At 36.5% G+C, this 22,795-nt stretch overlaps 3 protein-coding genes across 3 annotated transcripts; 2 read left to right on the top strand and 1 right to left on the bottom strand.

Annotated features, from left to right (window-relative positions):
- Positions 1-1,557: 1,557 nt before the first annotated feature.
- On the bottom strand, positions 1,558-5,702 carry LOC116013308 (pentatricopeptide repeat-containing protein At4g30825, chloroplastic). Its single transcript, XM_031252986.1, has 2 exons — positions 2,451-5,702; positions 1,558-1,961 (listed from the first exon to the last, which is right to left on the bottom strand). The coding sequence occupies exon 1, from the start codon at positions 5,421-5,423 to the stop codon at positions 2,610-2,612; it is 2,814 nt and encodes a 937-aa protein (XP_031108846.1). The 5' UTR covers positions 5,424-5,702; the 3' UTR covers positions 1,558-1,961; positions 2,451-2,609.
- A 5,960-nt stretch (positions 5,703-11,662) lies between these two features.
- Positions 11,663-14,584, top strand: LOC116012267 (exosome complex component RRP41 homolog). Its single transcript, XM_031251771.1, has 11 exons — positions 11,663-11,835; positions 11,937-11,983; positions 12,075-12,135; positions 12,352-12,390; positions 12,486-12,553; positions 12,812-12,890; positions 12,986-13,022; positions 13,187-13,303; positions 13,450-13,535; positions 13,892-13,981; positions 14,106-14,584. Exons 1-11 carry the CDS (start codon positions 11,782-11,784, stop codon positions 14,151-14,153), a joined length of 726 nt encoding a protein of 241 aa, XP_031107631.1. The 5' UTR covers positions 11,663-11,781; the 3' UTR covers positions 14,154-14,584.
- A 4,958-nt stretch (positions 14,585-19,542) lies between these two features.
- LOC116012228 (calcium uniporter protein 5, mitochondrial-like) lies at positions 19,543-21,929 on the top strand. The gene is made up of 2 exons (XM_031251727.1): positions 19,543-20,291; positions 21,212-21,929. Exons 1-2 carry the CDS (start codon positions 19,875-19,877, stop codon positions 21,695-21,697), a joined length of 903 nt encoding a protein of 300 aa, XP_031107587.1. The 5' UTR covers positions 19,543-19,874; the 3' UTR covers positions 21,698-21,929.
- Positions 21,930-22,795: the final 866 nt, after the last annotated feature.

Here is a 22,795-nt window from a genome sequence, read left to right as displayed (position 1 = left end):
ACTACTACTACATGATAATGATGATGATGATGCTGATGTACGGGTTTCGACCCAATCCTTGTAAGAAGCCTAATATCCACCTACACCTAAAGTATAAATATTTCCAACCCGTTTCAATCACTACAAGAAAAATCGCGAATCGCGACGGAAAAACTTCCATTGCTAATTAACGACGGAATTAGCTACGAAAATTAATTCCATCGCAAATTTTGGCACAGGTAGAACCCAAACCATTTCACCCATTTCATTTCGTCTTCTTCCTCTCACCTTTCGGAATAATATCTCCTCCTCCCATTTTAGACAGCTAACTCCATCTGCTACGCCGAAAAAGACTTCAAAGGAAATCACTCAATAACAGCATTGTGGTGAAGATAGTATCACAAAGACCTAAATCATAAAGAAATCAACACTAAACATTGTACTAATATGTGACCGGTGACATTATTAGGACTCTACATAATAGAGTCATACTATAAGTCTCAGTCCTAGTTTACTTATGATTCTCAGTCCTAGTTTACTTATGATTCTCTTGTATATATACTCTTGTATTCCTACAGTTATATTTTGTGAACTCTAATACAAACATAATTGTTCTCATCGACATCCATCGGCTTAAACTTCATTCCATGTAAAATCTTTATAATCCAGTTTGTTTTATTGTGCTTCTTTACATATAAAAGACCAATTTAATTGTTTAAATTCAAACTCTAGTTCTTTCTACTGCATATCTAAATCCGGTTTGGCATCAAAAATGAATTCAAGTTAAAATTAGACGGGTTAATTATTTTTAGGGAACTTTTAGTATTCTAATCACTATTCCATAATTAGTAGGGCATCTCCAACTATGGAGATAAGATGGGAGAAAAGTGAGGGAAAAGGGAATAAAATAATTGGAGGAGAGCAAAGATTAATCTTCAAAAAGAACTTTCTCTCCGCATATTAACTCACACACCATGCGTCAATTGTTTGACGCGTGTCTCTCACACGCCACATATGACACACAGATGGTAGGTTGTCCACACATGACGCACAAATGGTAGGTTGTCCACCACCCTTTGCTGTATATATTTTTTTTTTAAAAAAAATTGTTTTGTTTAATTGAAATCAAGTCGTCCCCCAACAAATATAATATTTTATAGGTAACTATTTTCCTACACAAGTGTTATAATTTTCATCATATAAGTAACTATTCTAGCTCTTTATATTTTGATTTAAAAATATTTCATTTTTTATTAAAATTTAAAAGTATCTCATTTTTGGTCATATGTATTACACTTTTTCTCATAAGTAACAATTAAACAATTTATCCATGATTAGTATTAAATTTTTTCTCATAAGTAACTATTCAACACTAACTATTACATTTTAATTTAAAATTATTATATTTTCCTCAAAAGTTGTACACTTTTTTTTTACAAGTAAAAATAATTTATTCCTAATTAGTTTTACATTTTTCAGTATAAGTATTACATTTTTATCGTGACCCGACTTGTCTCATAGATAATAATCCGCGAGAGATTCACTCTTAAATTAAAAGTCAAAATCAGACTCTGCGCATGATCCAAAGGGAGAAAATGTAATTTCTTAGTAAGATAAAAAGGAAAGCAGGAAAACTTAACAGGAATTTTAACGGGTAAGGCCATATGGATTCCAAAAAACCTAAAAGTACAAGTAAAACACAAGATACAATCAAGTTGGATAATAAGAAAAAGAGAGGGGGGGGCGGGAACCTTCACTCCCCCCTTGTATATACGTTGTTGATTCATATGTCAACTCAATAAAAAGATAGAATCAAGGCAGCACCAAGAGAAGTTGGTTATTTATGATGGTATTGCACAGCGTTTGAGCTCACCATCACATCTTTGAGAATATAATGTCTCTCTTGCCTCATTTTCTTTGCTTTCTGCACAGTCAATTCCCAACTTTTCACTTAGAGTGCAGCTCTGATCTGGTATGGCAACCTAAAAAATAGCAATCCCTCAGATAACAGTTTGAACATTTCTAGTATCTATCATAGAAACAACTAAATGGCAGGGTAATGTTATGCCCTTTGTTAAGAGTCCCAAATTCATAAAATTAGAGAGAACATATAAGGCTATGAGCTAATAGATTGGATTCAGTCTTTCAGTGCCATTATAGCCCAATTGAGTGACACTGACCCAATCTTAGATTATATTATTATAACACCCTTGATCAATAGAACTGTCTTTACTTCTCTCTACCAATTATCACAACTTGGGAGAAAAGACTTTTTTTTATTTTGTATGAAAAGTAGAATTTCAGCCCTGCCTTCTTGCTTTATGAAGAATATCTATCTTTTTAAACCGTACTTATCAGAAAACATTCTCATTCAAATCATTGTGGACGAAAAAAAAAAGGAAAACCTTTTGTTAACATAACATGGTGTTCCTAATATTTATTAGAAACCAAGCTGAAGAAGAGATGCTTACCATGCCTTTGGTAATGTTTGCAAGCCAGCTTCCTCTGAAAAAGCTTTAATTTCTTCGTCTGTTGGATGGTAAGCTTGAGCCCAGGATTGTTGGGTGTCAATAAATAGCAGAGGAACACTGTTATAACAAAAGAGTAATATTATGTGCAGTGCAGTGCTATTAGACCCCTATCTGCTTCATCCACAGGGACCATCTCACAGCCTCCAGGAACATATCATTCCTTTGCAATGCAGTGATGAGGTTAGTGTAAGTTATTTGGTCTGGTTCTATTCCATTTTCTCTCATTTCCTTGATCAAAGCCACAGCATCCTCAACCATTCCTGCAATCCCATATGCCTTTATTAAAGTGTTATAGCTGCACAAATCAGGTCCAAATCCAGAATCTTTTAGTTCCATTAAAACGCCAGAAACTTCGTCAATCCAACCTTGTGTTCCATAAATATTAATCATAATATTGTAGGTGTAATGATCAGATGCACAACCAGATTCCTTCATTCTCTGTAAAGCATCACGGAACTTCTCCATTTGACCTTCTTTCCCATAGGCATCCAGCATACAATTGTACGCTTCAAGAGTGACCGTAAAGCCTCTGAAGTGCATTTTCCTCACAGTCAATGCCATATTGTCGAGGTCCTTACCTTTCCCATATGCAGCTATGAGTGTGTTGTAAGAGATGGCATCGACTAGACCACGCTTTTGAGCCATGTTGAAAACTTTCCTTGCCTTTCCAAAAAGTCCGGATTTACCAAGAACATCTAGCATAACATTGAATGTCACTGTATTGGGTGAGTATCCTTGATGAATCATCTCAAAGAAAAGTCTTGAAAGCTCATCAACTGGCAATGCTCGGGCACAACAATTTATGACACAGTTGTACATCTCCTGATCCCAAACAACTCCACTTTTCAGAATTCTATAATAAAGATCTGCCAATTTGTCATTCAAGTTACACCTCTGATAAATTCGAAGCATATATCGAAGCAGATACACATCTGGAACAATGTTCTTTTGCTTGTCCATGATGTCCAAAACAGCACATGCTTTTTCTAAAGCTCCAGATTTGACATACATTCTTACCACAACACTGAAGGCTATCATGTCCAAGGCAATACCTGAAGTATTTAGCTCTAAGTAAAGATTTTCAGCCTCAGTGAACAAGTTCTTTGAACTGTAAATGTCAATCATTGTGCATATTATGTGCAAATTAGGCATATCAGATTTTGGCATGCAAGTGAATATCTTGACGGCATTCTCTGGATGGCCAAAATCTTTGCATAAGCAAATTAGTAAATGGTATAAGTTGTCTTCAAATTCAGAATCATCCCACAACTTTTCATTTAAAATTTTCAGTGCATCAGTTATCATGCCATTTTTTACATAAGCCATGAGAAGAGTTGAACAAGAAGTCTGATTTTTTAGGACATGGTCATACAGAGAACCCTTCAAAACCAAAGGCACTTTATCAACATGTTCAACCTTCTCATATATTTGTAAAAGAATGCCAAGGATGGAAGATTTTTGGCAACCAATCATCACCATTTCATCAATAATCCTTATGGCACCCTCTTCTCCTCCATGTCTAGCTTGCAAATTTAGCATTGTGTACAAGTTAGATGAGTTAGGCTTGTACCCAATGCTTTTGAGTTCTGCAAAATACCTCTCTGCCTGCTTGTAATTGTTTGCCCGACCCCAACCTTCAATCATGGACCTATAAGTTGTTTCATCTGGATCCACTCCAAATCTTTTGAGGTCCTCGAACAAGCACTGGGCAGTATCCATATTTGATGCCTTGCCATATCCAGTGATCAATGTGTTGTATGCAATTATGTTTGGGCTGAAACCAGCTTTGAACATTAAAGCCAAGATCTGTTCAGCTTTATGCATCTTGCCTTGTTGACTATAAGTGTTAAGCAGAACCAACCAATTCTCTTGATTCAAGGCCACTTCATCTTCTCTCAAGAAGCCAATTACATCTTCAGCTTTACTATACAAGCCAGATCTCGTGTATATTGTAATCATAGCTGAGTATGCAGATTGGCAGGTTATTTTAAGATCCCTCATCTTTGAGAATGCAAATTCTGCTTCCTCAATATTCCAACGTTTCTGGTAAAGGCTCATTAATATCCCAAAAGTAGCAGCATTAGGCCGAACCCCATTCTCCAACATCATGTGGAACCACTTAGCACCCAACTCCACAAGCCCTTTCTTTTGACAAGAATAGATAAGTGTATTGAAAACTTGATAATTAATCTCACAGCCTGACTCGGAAAACATTTCTTTGATCACTGCTTCAACTCCATCCCAATCTTCTCTCCTCCCCAAAACCCGAAAAATTAAATCATAAGCAGTAATATTTTGCTTCAACTTCCCATTTATTTTCATCCACTCAAAAAATTTTAAAGTTTTCCTATCACTGCACTTTTCGAGCAGCTTCAACTCTGCATTACACTCCTCTAAACTCAAGTCAAGCCTAATGTCGTTAACATCAAAATCAATTACATTTTCACTATTTACTTCACATTCAGGACTTTCAATTCTCACATGTAGTTCATTTCCAAGTTCACAATCTTTCCTCCTAAAACTCCGCCTCATATTCAAGTCATTGCTTACTTTCTTTGCACTTTTAAACCTCTTCTTCCAAATATCAAACCTCCCTTTTCGGAAATCCGATTTTGAATTCGAACTTTCCAAAGCAGAACCCTCATTCCCCAAATCCTCACTTGTGGAACCAATCACATTATCTTCCAGAACCAATTCAGACTTATCCGAAACATCAGTGAATGTTCGGCAAACCCTAATGGGATTTAAATTACAAATTGGTTTCACTACAAATGCACCAGTTAAATTAATATAACCCAAAAACGGCGGAAAACAACAACGATCAGTCAACTGAAGAGAATTTACCCTGAAATTGTTGAGCTTCTTGGATTCAAATGAATTGTCAAGGGAAAGTGAGAGTTTGAAAGAAGCCATCAAGCAGGATGCCTGTGTAGAAACTGATTTCTCGTTTTGAATTACATTAATTCATCCAAGATGGAGAATTCAGAGTTGATCAGAATAAATATATAGCTAAAAGGGGGGCTTCGAGGCGTTTTGCAGTATTGAGATAGCTGCTTACCAGGGAAGTGGAGACAGTGGAGGGGAAGTGTGGAGGACAAATGAATATCAAGCAAGCATGATTACTATACAAGAACACAAGTACATGTGTGGATGAGGACGATTGTCAGCTGTTGATCACGCATGAGTGGACCTCAGAAATTTGAACATCATCAACTATTCAACTAATTAACTAGCTGCTCTTGTCCAAGACAACTATCAAACTTACCTTATACGGAGTACTTTTGAGTGATTCTCACATAATATATTACTAATCATAATAAATTATTGGTTAATACCTCCGATGGTCCTCCGGGTATTAGCGATTTACCAATCATGGTCCATCGACTTTTAAATGACCTCCAATGGTCCTCCAAGTTTTAAAAAATAATCACATGTAGTCCTAATTCTTAAAATGACCACGAAACATCCTAAAAGGACCATGGATGATTATTTTTTAAAATTTGGAGGACCATTGGAGGTCATTTAAAAATCGAGGGACCACAGCTGGTAAATCGTTAATAATCGGAGGACCATTAGAGGTATTTGTTTTTTACGGCAAAAAACGAAATAGATATTGTTAGTGCATACTAGGGAAAAGAGAACGAATACAATCAAGTGGGACATAATTTCAAGTCTGAGAGCCGGATGCCCTAATTAATGTGTGGGCAATCTTGTTCGCTGACTTCTTAACATAATTACAAGAGATTGAATCAAAATAAGGCATGAGACTGATACATGAACAAATAATAAAGCATGTATGGGATCGGTTGATGACATTGCTCTTCAATTCATTAATCATGTATAGGCTATATGATTCCAACCGTAGACTTCTAATTTCACGATCTTTCAACCATGCTAGAGCTTCTTTGCACCCTAGTGCTTCTATCATGGTCGGCCCTAGTGCTTCTATCATGGCCGAAGACTGTGGGCAGATTAGAGGGCCATTTATGGCAGCGAAGGAACCATTATTTGATAAAAGAACGTTGCACACACTGGTATACAAAATTGAACAATACGAAATACACATTGCTCCGTATTTTCAAAACAATCGTGATACTTAATTAGTATAACGCACACACTACTTCGCGTATTTGCACACATTGTAAACAAATATTCTCATACCTTTTAGTGTTATTGCACACGTTGTAAACAAATATTCTCACACCTTTTAGCGTTATTGCACACGCTGTAAACAAATATTGTAACACCCCAATTTTCACAACTTGGATTTATTACAAAATCCCTAATAATACAATACATTGCGGAAGCGTCTAACCAGCAGAAAACTGGGTGTTAATACATTGCGGAAGCGTCTAACCAGCAGAAAACTGGGTGTTACTACATTGCGGAAGCGTCTAACCAGCAGAAAACTGGGTGTTACCGCCACGCTTAGGCGTCTAACCAGCAGAAAACTGGGTGTTACCGCCACGCTTAGGCATCTCTCCTATACCCAAACGCTAAGGCTAAACTTATAACCTCAAATAACCATACCAATATCCAAATATGTACATATGGAAATAATCCTTCCAGGGTGTCTATTCTAGAATAGAGTAATCTTCAACCTCGACTCCCATCCTATTCAGAGCTCATCGGCCACAGGGGCCCACGCTAGACTGGATCTAATAAAGGACACAATGAAGTGTAGTTAGCGCGACGGCTAAGTAAGGAAATCCATTGTCACTCAAAAGTAAACAAAGGTTTCGAAAAACATGATCCTCAGAAAACTGTAAGTTTTACCCATGAGTTGCAATCTACCTGCAACCAGATTATAATAAAAGAACGTATAGTAGAGTATACGAGTTGCATCAACATATAATACTTTTTATTTCCGAAAATTTCCATCATTTAACTCAAAATAAAGAGTTCAGCAACACACACTTTACTGTTCGGGACACACGACATTTTAATTCTCACCAATTCTCTCAGCGAATAGACTTCGCTCTGCAGTATGAATTAATCATACAAGACACCTCACCATTCACTCAGCGAATAGACTTCGCTCTGCAGTATGAATTAATCGTACAAGACATCTCACCATTCATTATATTCACACGACTCAAAAATTATCAAACTTGCTCAAATGTATTTCCCAAAATACACATATTGGTTAATGCTCTTTCCATTATGAAAATCCAAGTACGAGGAGTCACAATAATTCTTAAAACACAATTTTCCTCCAAGTTAATAAATATAATACACAAAAATAATATTCGAGTCTTCAAACATTCACCCGATTGCCCGTAGGCTTTCAAAACGTCGTGACACTCGGGATTAAAAACATCGGGGAAAAGTTTAGTCAAAAACAAGTCGAAAATGAGTCCGCGTCGCGCGGACTCGCGGTTGGCCGCAGCTGCGGACGCGTGCGTCCGAGCCGCGTCCGCTGCTTCGGCATTTCTCCCCGAAGTCTGGATGCCACGGACGCGCAGCGGACGCACGTCCGTGGTTGCGTCCGGCCTTTCGGCCGTGACGCTGAAGACACTCCCTTGATGGGCGCGCGGTGGACGCGCGTCCACTGCCGCGTCCATCCAAATCTGCCAGGAAATTACAGCTTGGCGCAGCTCGAAAGATTGAGCCGGTAAAAATAGTTCCCGAACTCTTTTTCACTTGAAATCTTTATGGTAGAACCCCAACTTATAGTACTTGATGTCCATAAAAAGTTTTGGTCATTTTGATCCGCGAATAAACACAGAAAATTCCATTTTTGCCCTTGGCAGTGTGCTGTCCAGAGTTTCTCTCTCTGGACCAGTTTTGGAAAGAAATTCGAAAACCATACTTATACTACTCCGATCATTATGAAATTTTATATGCGGGTTCTACACTTATTGAAATACATATCTGAGAAAAATGGAGTCAAAATACCTTATCAAGTTTTCCCAATAAATCTCAGAAGTTACTGCCAGAATCTATCCTGATTTCTTTTCACTATTTTCACAAGTATAAGCCTATATGGGCATAAATACAACATATACATGCATAAATTAGCTATGAACATGTATACAAAAATTACCAAAAATCCAAAGTGTGGTTTCTTGAGTCAACTAGTAGATCCACAAACTTAACACATAATTTTCACATAAAATTCCTAGTCACATAATTTACTAGCATTTGATCACCTTCAAGTGACTAAACCAACTTAAGGGATTCCTTACCTCTTTAGAATATCCTAAAAACCGTAGGAGTTGATGATGTCTTCCCTTGAGTCTTTCACCAAAGATCCTAAAAATATCACCATAACAACAACATTTTCATGCACCTTTAGTTTACACTTAAGTTCTAGGAAGGATTTAACCAAACAAAGTCCAAAGTCTTACCTACACTTAGACACTTGAGTTGAAGAAATGCTTGGGAGTTCTTGATCACAAGTGGAAGACTAAACTAATTCCTTTCTTCTTCTTCCTTATGGTATTTTCGAATGGTGGAGTAGGAGAGAGAGATGATGTGAGTTTGGCTTGAAGGTTAAGAAATCAAGTGCAACATTCCCATACTTCTTATGACATGCCATAAATGAGCCAACCAAGTGGTGATTGGATTGCCACTTGTCATCTCCCTATGGTGGCTCTTTGAAGAACAATTTTATTTTGTCAGTTTGGGGTTAAATCAGATGAAAGTTCGGATGATTATAGCTTAATTCGGGAAAATTCTAATACCAAAATTATCCTAAAAATAATCCCGTCGATAATCACTAAAATTGGGAATTTTTCGGTATCTCGCGAAATATAGGTACAAGGTCCGTAACAATATTACTCCTTACAATCCGTTTAAAATTTCACTTGGACTAACGAGAAGTTCAGGCTTAATCGTATCATACTTAATAATCAAATTTCTAGGAAAATTCGAACTGAATATATATCTTTTAAAAAAATTTTACGGTTCGTGACCGGTACGTAGATCGCGGTTTATTAATAACTAGTCTCAAAAAAAATTCTTTCGAACACCGAGAGACCCTCTCATAAATGTCATAGCTTAAAAATATATATTCTCGAACCTTAACTTTGTCGCAAAAAAAAAACCGAGGGGTTACAAATATTCTCACACCTTTTAGTGCTATTGCACACGATAATGATAGATGACACGTGTACTTAAAAATGTATATAATATGGGGAGGTTAAACTTTCATACCTTTTAGCCCAACTCTGTTATTGCACACGTTAATGGTTAGAAATGCACCGTGCTTAGCATTTTTTCACAACATCATTAAAACGCACACACCAGTTACTGTGTTTGCACACTCTGTAAACTAAATTGCAACCACAAAATAAATTGCTCAGTATATAATTTGCTGCATAAAATTTTAATTTTAATTTAGTTTTGATTTTCTACCATTGATACTTGATAGAGTCCCTCAAAATAAGGAAAATCAATTATTTCAATTACATTACAATTCAAACATGAAGCTAAAATTACCATGCCACCCCTATGTATTAAATATATCATATCTAATCTAATCTAATCTAAAAATATAATAAGTCTCAATTAAAGTTATATCATTGATTTATGTCCCTCTTTTTGTATGCTAATAAATGTATACATTTTACTTTAAATGTTATACACTTCAATGTTATTAGACAAAATTGTCCCTACTACATTCTTGTTATATAAAATTACCCTTACACCGTTATAACACCGTTACTTTTAACTCCTTCATTATTATCATAAACCTATATCTATCATATCTTTTCCGTATTCTTTAATTATCATTTTATTAAAATTATTATATAATTAATTTAATGATTAATTATATTTTAATTAAATTTCTATAAATGATAAATCATATATATGTATGTATAAAATACATATATTATTTATGTATATATAATTCAAATTATAAATTTTAATTATTCATATTTATTAATGTTTTAATATTGGACATAAATTTTCGCGCATCGTACAAAATACTAGTCATAATATAAATATGATTGTTTTAAATTCAATCATTACCATTAATTAAAATTAATTGAATGATTGAGATGGAATCTCATCTATAAGGGTGGTCACATGTTATAATATAATTTACAACATGTTTTTAAATATAAATTGACAAGTTATCTAAAGATAAGTAAATTATTGTGTAGACCATGGTCCACATAGTGCTGTGTTGATCATAACAAAAAAGTATATTTTTAATATGGTAAATGTACATTATTTGTGTACTGAATGTACATTATACAATATAATATACATTCAATACACAAATAATGTACGTTCACTGAATATAATGTATATTTTTAATATACTAAAAGTACATTATTTTTTTTATACTGAAGGTACATTATTTGATTATATGGTTCATACAATAATGATTACTAAACCATTGGCTATACCCAAAAAGAAAAAAAAAAAAAAAAAAAAGACTAAAGTGTCATCTAGCACCATGAACTATATCCAATTATTCATGCTGCACCCTCAACTTTCATATCGTATATATCGAGCCACAAACCAAAAAAAAAAATTCACCTAGAACTTTTAGCAGGTTTCCCTGTCTTCCTGCTGACATAGCGCAGATTTCCAACTGATGTGTCATTTTTTTAATCTTATGTTGTACATGTAAGCATTTACATATTTAAAATAAAAATTAAAAAAAAAACAAAAACAAAAACCGAAAACCAAACAAAAAAAATAGCATTTCTATAAATTTAGAAAATTGAAAAAGTACTATAACAAAAAATTAGTCAAAAAATATAAATTCTGAAAAAAAAAATTGAAACATTGGAATTGTAAAATTGAAAAGTATACTTTATGAAAATAAAGAGAAGAAAATTCTGTTTATTTTAATATAATAATTTTATTTTATTTTTTAAATTTTAAATATGTAAACGCTTATATGGATTATGGACAATATAAGGTTAAGAGAAATGTCACATCAGACGCCATATCAGCAAGAAGATAGAGAAACCTACTAAAAGTTCTAGGCGAAACTTTTTTGTTGGTTTATGGCTCAATATATACGATATAAAAGTTCAGGATGTGGCATGAATAATCGAATATAATTCATGGTGCTAGATGACACTTTAGCCAAAAAAAAAAGAAAAAAGAAAAAATGCAAATTCACTTTGGATAGGACCATTAGGCATTAGTACAACCCAATACCCGTCCACCTTTTTCTATCTTCTTTGTATTTTAGTTCAGCCCAAAAAGGGAGAGCAACGTTACCGAGTACTGAGGGTTTTAGTCTTTTAGAGTTGTCGCCGGTGAACGATTTTTTTCTCCGGCGAGCAGAGGTTTCTTCTCAGCGATGGAGTACGTTAGCCCCGAAGGTCTTCGCCTGGACGGTCGCCGTCCCCTCGAGGTTTCTCTCGTCTTTTATTATTTGTGCCAAAAGGATCCTATAAGATACAACATTTTTATATGTAAATATAAGCATGATTTTGTTTTATTTTTCGTTTGCAGATGAGGCAGCTTCGTGCTGAAATAGGTGCAGTTGCCAGAGCTGACGGGTAGGCACCGCTCTTTCTATATGTATTTCTATTCTTCTGTTTCTGAGAGGCCAATATGTAGCTAAATTGCAATTTTATGGTAACTCTGCAGCTCTGCTGTCTTTGAAATGGGTAACACCAAAGTGATTGCTGCAGTGTATGGCCCTAGGGAGGTAAAAACCTCCTTCTTTTCCTACTTATTACACCAAAATCAATTGTTTCTTCTCCAGATTAATTAAAACTTCATTATATATCTTTCTTTTTGATAAATGGGTCTTGATTAAGTCTAGAAAGTCTTGTCTACATAAAATGTGTTCTAAAGTGCCAAATCTGTATGGTTTATAATAACTATAGCTAATTTTGACATCTGCTTTGATTATGTCATTCAGGTCCAAAATAGGAGCCAACAAATCAATGACCAGGCTTTGGTACTTAACTTCTACCATGAGTACTGAATGTTTATATTCATGTTTTTCTTTGTTCCAGTGATGATGTGATGGTGTATTCTTCAAAAATCTTTTAGGTTCGCTGTGAGTATAGCATGGCAAACTTTAGTACAGGTGATAGGATGAGGAAACCAAAGGGTGACAGGTGATTGATGTTTTGCCTTTATAATCCCTTGCCTTTTATTCCAGTACCATGACTTAAAGAATCTTGTAATCTTGTATTTGATTTTGCCTCAACTTACAATCATATATTTAATACTGCCATAATGCCTAAATTTTCATCATTGAATTAATTCTACACTTCATTCTCTACACAATTCTGTTGGTCAAATTGTAATGCCACATTATGTTGAGTCTAGTGGAAAAAATTATATCTGGACAATTGCTTTCTTATTTTCTGCAGGAGATCCACTGAGATATCACTAGTTATTCGTCAAACAATGGAAGCTTGCATTTTGACGCATCTAATGCCTCGTTCTCAGGTTCTAGTGTTATGGCTATGTAATAGACCCAATAGAATACTGAATACTGATAGTAGTGTACCATATTTTGAGTTTATATAATTTTGTATTCACAGATTGACATTTTTGTCCAAGTTATCCAAGCTGATGGAGGTATGATTTTATTAGTTTTCTGAAAAAAAATTTGTGCATTATTTTAAATTGACCAATTGTTTTCAAAATTCAAATCTTTGATTTTTTTAATGCAATTCATCTGAAGACATTTAATTTTTCTTGTATGATTGATATGTCTTTTTTTGAGTTCTTATTATTTGTAGGAACAAGATCAGCATGCATAAATGCAGCCACATTGGCACTTGCTGATGCAGGGATTCCTATGCGTGATATTGTTACTTCCTGTAGTGCCGGGTACCTAAATAGTACCCCTCTTCTTGGTAAACCAATTGACAACTTTTTGTTAACCAATTTTTAGTGTGTATTTTTGAGTTGACTGTCATTTTGATTTCGACATCCAACTAATAGTTTGACAATGAAACGACATCCAACTAATAGTTTGACAATGAAACTTCTAAATGAACAGATCTAAACTATGTAGAAGACAGTGCTGGTGGCCCCGATGTCACTGTTGGGTTTCTACCTAAGCTGGATAAAGTTACCCTTCTGCAGGTTATTTACTAAACAAACATGTCAATTGTGAAATGTATACATTCAGTTCATCATGTCAATCTTATCTTGTGCTTTGTTACCCTATTTGCATTATTGTGATTCTGGATTTTCTAGTGTTTAATATATTCCCATTTTCCTAGGACTTTCTATGCCAAGGACATCAAATTAATTTGAAGTAATACTTGGTTACCGGTGTTTTTAACCTAGACATAATCTATTTCACAAATTCCAAGAAAAAAAAAATAAAACAATGCGTACTGTTAGTCGTGGTGCTGATTTTCTTTGATTACATAAACGAGGATGGATGTATTACACTTTTGGGGTTTTATAGTCGCAAACAATTTTGTTTGGTGCAGATGGATGCTAAATTATCATTGGATACTTTTGAAAACGTTATGCAACTGGCAATAGAGGGCTGCAAAGCAGTGGCAAACTATATCCGTGAGGCAAGGGTGGCAAAATTTTATTCCTCCAAATTTGTAGTATATAATTGCTAATCCTATTTCTCCATTTTCCATGTAGCACATTCATTGGGTATTTATCAAGATTTGCTTCTTTTTTGTTTGGCAGATATTATTAGAAAACACCAAACAATTGGAATGCCGGCGAGGCCTATAGATTTACTGACTGATTGAGCTGAATCCCAACCAAATCAGGGTAGGATGGTGGCAAAACTGGTTAGGAGAAATCTGAATCCCAACCAAATCTTGTAGGGGAGATAGATAGCTTGATATTTCGGCAGTGATCATTCTGACTCGTTAGTGCTCTCAACAATGAGATTCCAAATGAATACAAATTCTTGTTGTCATTGTTTTTCTTGAGTAAAGGTAGCTTAAATTGAGCATCTTTTTTCACTCAAATGATCCCAAATCAGAATGCTCTGTTTGAGCATCTTTTTTCATTCTGTTATGATTTCCAACTGGATTCATTATGCAATAATCAGGTTTTACCATTTATCAATCCCAAATCAGAGTGTAATATGATTACTTTGTAATGGTTTGGCACATACAATGTTAAAAAGAAGGAAAGAAACGGTGAAATAACATTTATATGATCTGAATTTTATTGGTAATGCCTATATAATTTTTTTGAGTACCATTGTATCTATTACAAGGTAGCATTTGTTCTATACATTATCAAAGAGTTAATATCCCACTACTGAGGTTTGATACTGTGACTTTCTCTCAAAGAGAGCCAAAGAAGTGTCATTTGAATATAAGGTGCTTGACAATTTCTATAATTTTATTGGCTATAGTAACTCCATATTCAACATTCTTTGTACTATGATATATCCTTGTAATCTTTTGGGGAAATACTATGTAACAATCCCAGATTCACAAGTGTAATTAAGTTATAACGGCTTGTTGCACAAATTTTGAAACACAACCAAGGACATGCTTTTATTTATTTACCAATACTATATTCTAGGATACATAAGATTTGTTGGCTTCACATGCTTTTATTTATTTTTTTATTTTTTCTTTATTCATATCAAATTGCAAAACATCAATGATAAACGGAGGCGGGTTGTGAGCCCACTTCATGTTTTCTGACAACGAAACGGAGTCTTGAATTAAACGATGAACAATTCGATTCGTAGAACGCTTAACGAAAGAGATTCTATACATTGAAAAGCAATGTTGAAAAAGACGCTAGGCGCCCGATTTTTTTTAATTATTTTTTAATTTTTAATTAAACATTGGTGGTCATGCATGCATTTTATTTTTATCATCAGTGCCTTAGTGATAAGTCTTCTCAGTTCTCGAAAAGCCTATGCGCGCGTGATACATTGATACCAAAAAGCTAGGCGGCCGGCCGCGGAGGAGTTCAATTACGGCCTTCCTCGACGCGGCTGGGTGCTGCCTAGGCGCAATTTTTGCAACATTGTTGAAAAGTAAACATGTTTTCATTTTGGCTTGCTGTAACTTTTGTTTCATTATTTTATGGTGTGTGTTTGACACCACGACTAAATTTTATTTCATTAAAGTCTTGTTTGACAATTGGCGGTTAGCGATTAGCAGTTAACGAACTGTAGCAATTTTAACCAACAAATAATGTTTGGTAAAATTAGTTTTTTTAAGATTAGCAGTTAACATGTAAAATGGTCTCTAGGTTTGAATAAGTTTAAAGGGCAATAATGTGATAAATTAACAAGTCAGCAAAATTATTTTTATTTAAATTCTATGTCAACATTGTAGAAGCCAAGGACCTTGTGGTCCAGTGACATCAAACCCTTCCCTGTATGGGTTAGTAGTATTCAAAAAAAAAATGTCAACAATTATTAATAGGAGAATGAGCTATTTGACCCTTCTGCCTTTTATTTCAAAAGAATGTGAGAATAAGATATAATATTTCTCCGTATTAATTTTTTTTTTTTTTTTGAAAACCAAATCTCTGAAATAGCATTAAATCAAAGTCTCAATACAAGAGGGTAAAGAAGAAATCCAACTACAAGGATCAGTTTGTGAATGCGCAGCTCTAGCTAACACATGAGCGAGCTTGTACACTGATCTAGAAATAAATTGAATAGACACAACCTCAAAATGTTGTTTAAGCTCTCGACACTCACTAATAATACAACATGCAAAAGAGAAGTCTGACAATGAACCAAGCAAGTTGCACACCATCTGACAGTCAGAATGAATCACCAACTAACGAAGACTCCTCTACTTTGCCCACAACAGGCCTTCCTTAATAGCAATTGCCTCCACTAGATGAGCATCATTCAAGCATCGAATCGGGCCACTCTTCACAGTAACGTATTCGTCATTATTATCCAAAATGATCACACCATAGCTCGCTTGACCGGTTTCTAGAAAGACCGCTGCATCCACAAAGATCAAGGGCATATCAGTTGAGGTGTTAGCAGCATTCGTCAAAGAGGATCCATGCATATTACTGCTAATGGATCCCATGCTCATCTCTTGCCAAGTATTAAATAGGTGAGTTACCTCCAATTTGATTATCGAGGGCTGCTAAGGTACTTGATTCAATTCCAAGCAATATCATTCCTTCCACGCCAAACACACCAATAAAGGGCATCACATTTCATTCTTGTCGCCAAAGAGCCATTCACGAACAAATTAGAAAACCAGTGCATAAAGTCTTCATTAGCTCCAAGAAGTTGATAATCCATAATATCCAACCAAAGGGGGGCAACATGCATGCAATCACATAATAAATGTCTAAGGGATTCAAGATACCGACGACATAGAGGTCATAAACCATCGACCTGAACATGTCGCCGAGAAAGGGCATTCATAGTAGGAAGAACTTCATGAAAGCATCGCCACGGGAAATTTTGAATGTTGGGTGGTATTTTCAGCTTTCAAATATTACACCAAGCCACAGGAGGCAAGACGTTCTACACATATAACTTAGACAATATTCGATATCTATGCCTCACAGAGTATAAACCTCAAATATCCCCTTTCAAACACCATTGATCATAAAACTATGACGCTACTGGAATTTTCGTGATAAGATTCACATCACGAGTTTCAAACACAACATTCAACACATTCATATTCCAATCCTTCTGATGCCGATTTCATTGTTGAGTGCACCGCGCGCGGGACCCGAAGCCCGACCGACCGCCCTGGAGGAACTATGGTGAGAAGCTTCTACTGACGGGTTGTCCATCAAGAAAGGATGCGGAGGAGGAATCGTACTCACATCTTCTGAAGGTTTCAAAAGCTTTGATCTTTAAATTCTGACCCACCAACAACGAAACAGAGTACGAAGCACTCTTGGGCGGAGTATGGTTGGCCAAGCAGATGAAGGCCGACCGACTGAGGTTAGGTCGGATTCCGGTTGGTAACCGGTCAACTGTTTGGAACGATCGAAGCAAAGGATGAACGCATGATACAATACATGGACGTTACCCTGGAATTGTTACAACAGTTTGACAAGTATGAGTTGATCCAAGTGCCCTGAGCAGAAAACACGGATGCCAACATGTTGTCCAAATTAACACAGGAAGCCCCTGAGTGCGTGTCCAAGATCGCGCAAATTGAAGAGGTCGGGTCACCAAGCATTGACATTATTGAGGTCCCACTGGTCGAGATAAGTGAGTCGGATTGGATGTATGATTTGGAAAATTACATGACCAATGGCACCCTACCGGATGACACCACCAAGGTGAAGAAAGTCAGACTGAGAGCACCATGTTTCCAATTGATCGAAGGGAAACTCTACAAGCGGTCGTACGGCGTACCGCTCTTGAGGTGTTTGACCAACGATGAAGCCAAGATTGTGATTGCATTTCTCGCCGGCTTCCAGATTGCATTTATGATTCGATTCCTCCACTTTCGCTTCAAAATCATCTCCATTTGGCTTAATGATCCCTCCAGAAATCAATTTCTGAGCAAGATTCACCATTACCTTCTCTAGTTGCTGCATCGAGCACTTGCCTTCCTCTCTCCCTACCTTCATCAAATTTTGCTAGAGATGAGTAAATCCAGTCTCCATGTATTTTTCACACCTGCTTGTTTCACTTTCCCGATCATCATGATCGCCTTCCAGATTGCATTTCTCCTCATCGAGCTGAAGATTTCGCACATTTTATTCTTTTTTTCGGCGACGTAACCATCGGCTCAGCCTGCTGCACCACCATGCGATGGCCGGATGATCCTCTTTAAAGTGAGTAGTAATATCCTCATTCCTCAGCAATTTTGAAATAAGTTGTGACTAAGTTCACTTGTTGTTTCCCGACTCTTTCGTTTGAGGTTTTGCCCGGTTGAGTTATCCGGTCTTACATGCACGATTTTGATCAGTCGAGTTGTGATTAAATTCACTTGTTGTTTTCCGACTCTTTCGTTTGAGGTTTTGCCCGGTTAAGTTATCCCGGCCCTACCAGCACGATTTTGATCGGTCGAGTTGTGACTAAGTTTTTTTTTCTTTTCTTTTTTTTAGACTAGTAGAACTAGTGTCTTGATTAGGACCAAACCGTTTCTCGTTCTTTAATAGTGCTACTCTTTGCTATCTTTGTCCTTGCCTACTACTTCTCCAAGTATGCTTGAAACTAGGAAAAAATATACTGTGAGAAGAAGTGCAGAACTGAGCCTGCCCAACTTTTTCAGCCTTGCAACTACTTCCTCTCCTTCACTGCACATTATATTTTTGTTTGCTACTTCCATGCTAAATCTAATACTCTAAAATCCCTCTTGAAAATGTTGACATTTTCCTCTTTTAGCTTTGGTGGTTTCATTTTTTAGAGAGGATTTTATAGATTACATTGCATAATGAAATCGGGCGAAGATCACTCATACAATTAGAGGAATCTTTCTTGGGAACCAGAGTGATGATGACATCATTCATTCCAACTGGGAAATCGCCCTCATTCATGCAATCTAGAACAAAGCTAGATACGTCACTACCAATCTCCAGAAGTGCTGAAAGAACGCATGACTATATCCGTCTGGACCCGGGGATTTGTCCGGGGCCATGCTAAAAGAGCCTCCTTAATATCTTCATTATTAAACGGCTGCATAAGAATGTTGTTATCCCAAATCAGAAACTCTAGGAACAAATTCATTCAGGGAATCCGGGATACTAATAGCTTTGATTATGAATATATTATCAAAATAATGCTTAGCCAAACCCAACAATCCAATTCCATCAATCCATTGATCGATTTTATCACGAAGACGAACAATACAATTTTTCCTTCTTCTAATCGACGCATACAAGTGAAAAATTTCGATGTCAACCTTTGCTAGCCAGTGTTGTTTGGCTCTTTAACGCCAAAAAATATTTCATTATATTTCTCCGTATTAATTATTCATAATTTAATTCAAAACAAAAATAAATAAATTTGACCAAATGTTTGTTTTGACTTTTGTGGGTCATTAACATGAATATGTGAATAATGTGATATGAATTTGTTGCACGCTGCTGATGCAGGTGCAGGCGGCGGGCCCCTAGGCCCTATAATCTTCTGGCGAAATCAACAAAGGGCCTTGTAGTCTTTTCATGGAAGAGGTCGACACCGTCAACATTCACTGTTACAGAAACCGTGTCCGATGCTTTGTCTACCGAGTCATTCGCCAATCGCCATCCATCATTAACTGCCTAACACCAACTCCGTATAAACGGTCTTTAACGGACCCCGCATTATCGTAATCTCCGCTCTCTTATTTTTTTTTCCACCTAACATCCCTACGCATTTCACGAGACCTAAAGAGAACTTGTGTTAGCACCGCCACCGGTTCCGCCGCAAACCGCCGCCATAACCGATGATGAATAAGCGTATTAAGGACTTCAACACTAATAAATTATAGTACTATGTTACCTGAAAATATAATACACAATTTACTATTTTTATAAATAATTTTTTAAATGTGGAGGAATTCGTTTAATTTGCTGAGACACGGCGCCTCGGCGGCGGCGCCTCGATGTAGGGCGGCTGCGCCGGAGACGAGGAGCAAGTGGCTAAGGCTGCGGTTGAATGGGGATGGATACGAGGGGATGAAATTGATCGGAGCGCGTTATTGTAGCTCTGCGGAGGACGGTAAAGGGAAAGGGATATCGGCGGAGGAGGCGAAGAGGTTGTTGAGATTGGTGAATGTGGAGGCGCTGAAGAATGAGCTAGATATGGAGAACAAGGAGGTGATTGTGTACTCGGAGCTTCTAAAAGCGTGCGAGACAATGGGCGTCGCTAAGTCCCGCGATGAAGCGGTTGCGTTCTCTCGTGTTCTCGATGAAGCCGGGGTCATCTTGCTGTTCCGCGATAAAGTTTATCTTCATCCTGATAAGGTATTGTATTCTCTTTCTCTCTCTCTTCTTTCTTCTTTGCTATCTACTCCATATATATATCTGTAATATTGAATGTTTGGATGTTTGAAATGACCTGATTCTTGGGTATTAAATTATTCTCTTCATAATGTGTCAAACCTAAAAAGTAATTAAGAGTGCAGAAGAAGGATTAAGAATGTGTACATCCACAAATTGTGGAAAGTGATTTATGTATGTTTCTGACAATACTTTGGCATCAATCAGTGTATCTTTTGTCACTCTTTGGTAATACTGATTGTGTAATTCATTTGGTAGAAAGGGAGTAAACCATATATTAGCACTTTCCATGTGCCAAGATTATTCATTCCCATATGCACATAACTATAAGACTAAAAGGAAGCCATAGATGGTAATTCACCCTCTTAAACATTATTTGGATTTCTTTATTGTGCTATCCTTGGTTAAAATCTACTGTTTTCTAAAACTTTTTAGTTATTGTGGGTTGAAATTAAAGATTGGAATGTGTAGATTCTATTTGCAATTGTGTGAAAAGCTTGCATGCCTGTATCAGATAGTAGTTTCTCCTTGTGCACTGATGGCTGACAATCCTGCACCGGACATGATTCTTTGTTATACTGAAATAACTGCAATACATATCGATCTTTGGTAAAGATCAGACATAAACTGGAAAAGGATTTACTTGTTGTCTTTCTAGTCCTTAGTTGCTGCTTGCCTGCTTCGTTTGTTTTATTTAGCATAGAGAGGAATGAATGCCATGTTTTGAATCTTGACCATATTTGCATATGGTATTATGCTTTTCTGATTCACTTCAAGTACCTATATATTATGGAATAGATATTACCATTTCCTTTATTAGCTTCCCACTTTAAAAGTTTCTTACAATTGAATTTCACAGTTTAAACTTCTCTTTATGCCTTCAGGTGGTTGATCTGGTTAGGAAAGCAGTGCCCATTGCGCTTTTACCGGAAGATGATCCCTCCACGGATGAACTGAAGACACTGCAGGAAAGGAAGGAGGAAATCGATAGGCTTGCACATAGACAAGTGCGCCGCATTTTGTGGGCAGGTCTGGGGGCTGCTATTATGCAGGTTGGGCTTTTCTTTCGTCTTACATTCTGGGAATTCTCGTGGGATGTTATGGAGCCAATAGCGTTTTTCACTACAACATCTGGGATAGTCATAGGCTATGCATACTTCCTGTTCACTTCAAGAGACCCAACTTACCAAGACATCTTGAAGAGGCTCTTCCTTTCGAGAAGGAGGAAGCTCATCAAGAAGAAGAATTTTGATACCGAGAGGTTTGTGGAACTGCAGAAGAAATGCAAGTTACCCCTGCATGGATCAACCTCTATTAACCGTAAGATTGGGGTAGATTTGGAGCCGGAGGAAATACTACATGGGCATTAGAACACATTGGCTGTTTCCCTTTACTTTTATACATAAATCAATCTCTTGATACTCTTTATGTTATCTCAAGCATTATATCTTAAGCTCTCATTTTCGCAGAGGGGAGTGAAACTGTTTGCTACAATTCCTGGCTTCTCACATTTCTGGAATCCCGCTATTGACAGATGAAAGAGTTTTAACTCTGACCCTACATTTGGGTATTAACATAAAATCATACGATTCAATATGCAAAGATTTAGCAATTTGCTTTATGCCAATGTTTCAATTTTCTGTTTCAATTAGCGACTTGGTTTTGCTCACGAAGAACGTGGCAGCATTTGACTGTCCAAATCAGATTAAACAAAGGTCCACCACCCTCCGATAAGAAATCAGGATCATTTATCCAATGAACCAAGTTGGGCAATTCGATCTGTATAATCACCTTGTCAAACCTCCTAATTTTTTCTGGAAGTCCTCAATTCAGTCACCACTCACCATGGTGGTTTCTTTAGAACTCCACTAATTGCCTTCTAGTATGAAAGAAGTCATGCTGCATCATGCCAACACCTTGCCATGGCCTAACTATAATTAACTTGATTATCCTTTTGAACCTGAAATCAAATAAAAAAAACGATTTAACATTGAGTCTAACTAAGAATTACTCCGTTTAAAAGGAAAAATTGAACTTTTTACTTCTAAGTTATATGGTAATTATAGTATCTATCTTTATTTGTTGGTTGGTTCACTTTTTGTTGTTAAACAATGGTGTGCTTGGAGAACATACAGAGCTCTGTACCAGGTGCATTAGCTAGCCTCTTAAGGGTAATTTCCAGGAGGGATGCCACTTGGCATTGGTCCCAAACTGATGTATAGGGCATGGATCATAACTGAGAATTGATATGTATGCTTGAATTGTTGATATTAGGCTCTAAGTTTGTATACAGGTGGCATGGGATGTCTTGATGGATGAGTTGAGAATGTAATGTGGCAAGAGGTATTGAAGGAACTCATGTGGTTGTAAGGCTCTAGGGCCCTAGTTTGGTTAGGTGTTGTTTCACCATGTGTATGGGCGGAATGGTCGTTTTAGTGGCCACTTTTGGGTCACATGTATGAACATTT

Source organism: Ipomoea triloba, chromosome 3 (assembly GCF_003576645.1).
Source record: "Ipomoea triloba cultivar NCNSP0323 chromosome 3, ASM357664v1".
In the NCBI taxonomy this organism is placed as follows: Eukaryota; Viridiplantae; Streptophyta; class Magnoliopsida; order Solanales; family Convolvulaceae; genus Ipomoea; species Ipomoea triloba.
The sequence above is the reverse complement of the archived record's forward strand: the minus strand, read 5'-3'. Positions and strand labels throughout refer to the sequence as shown.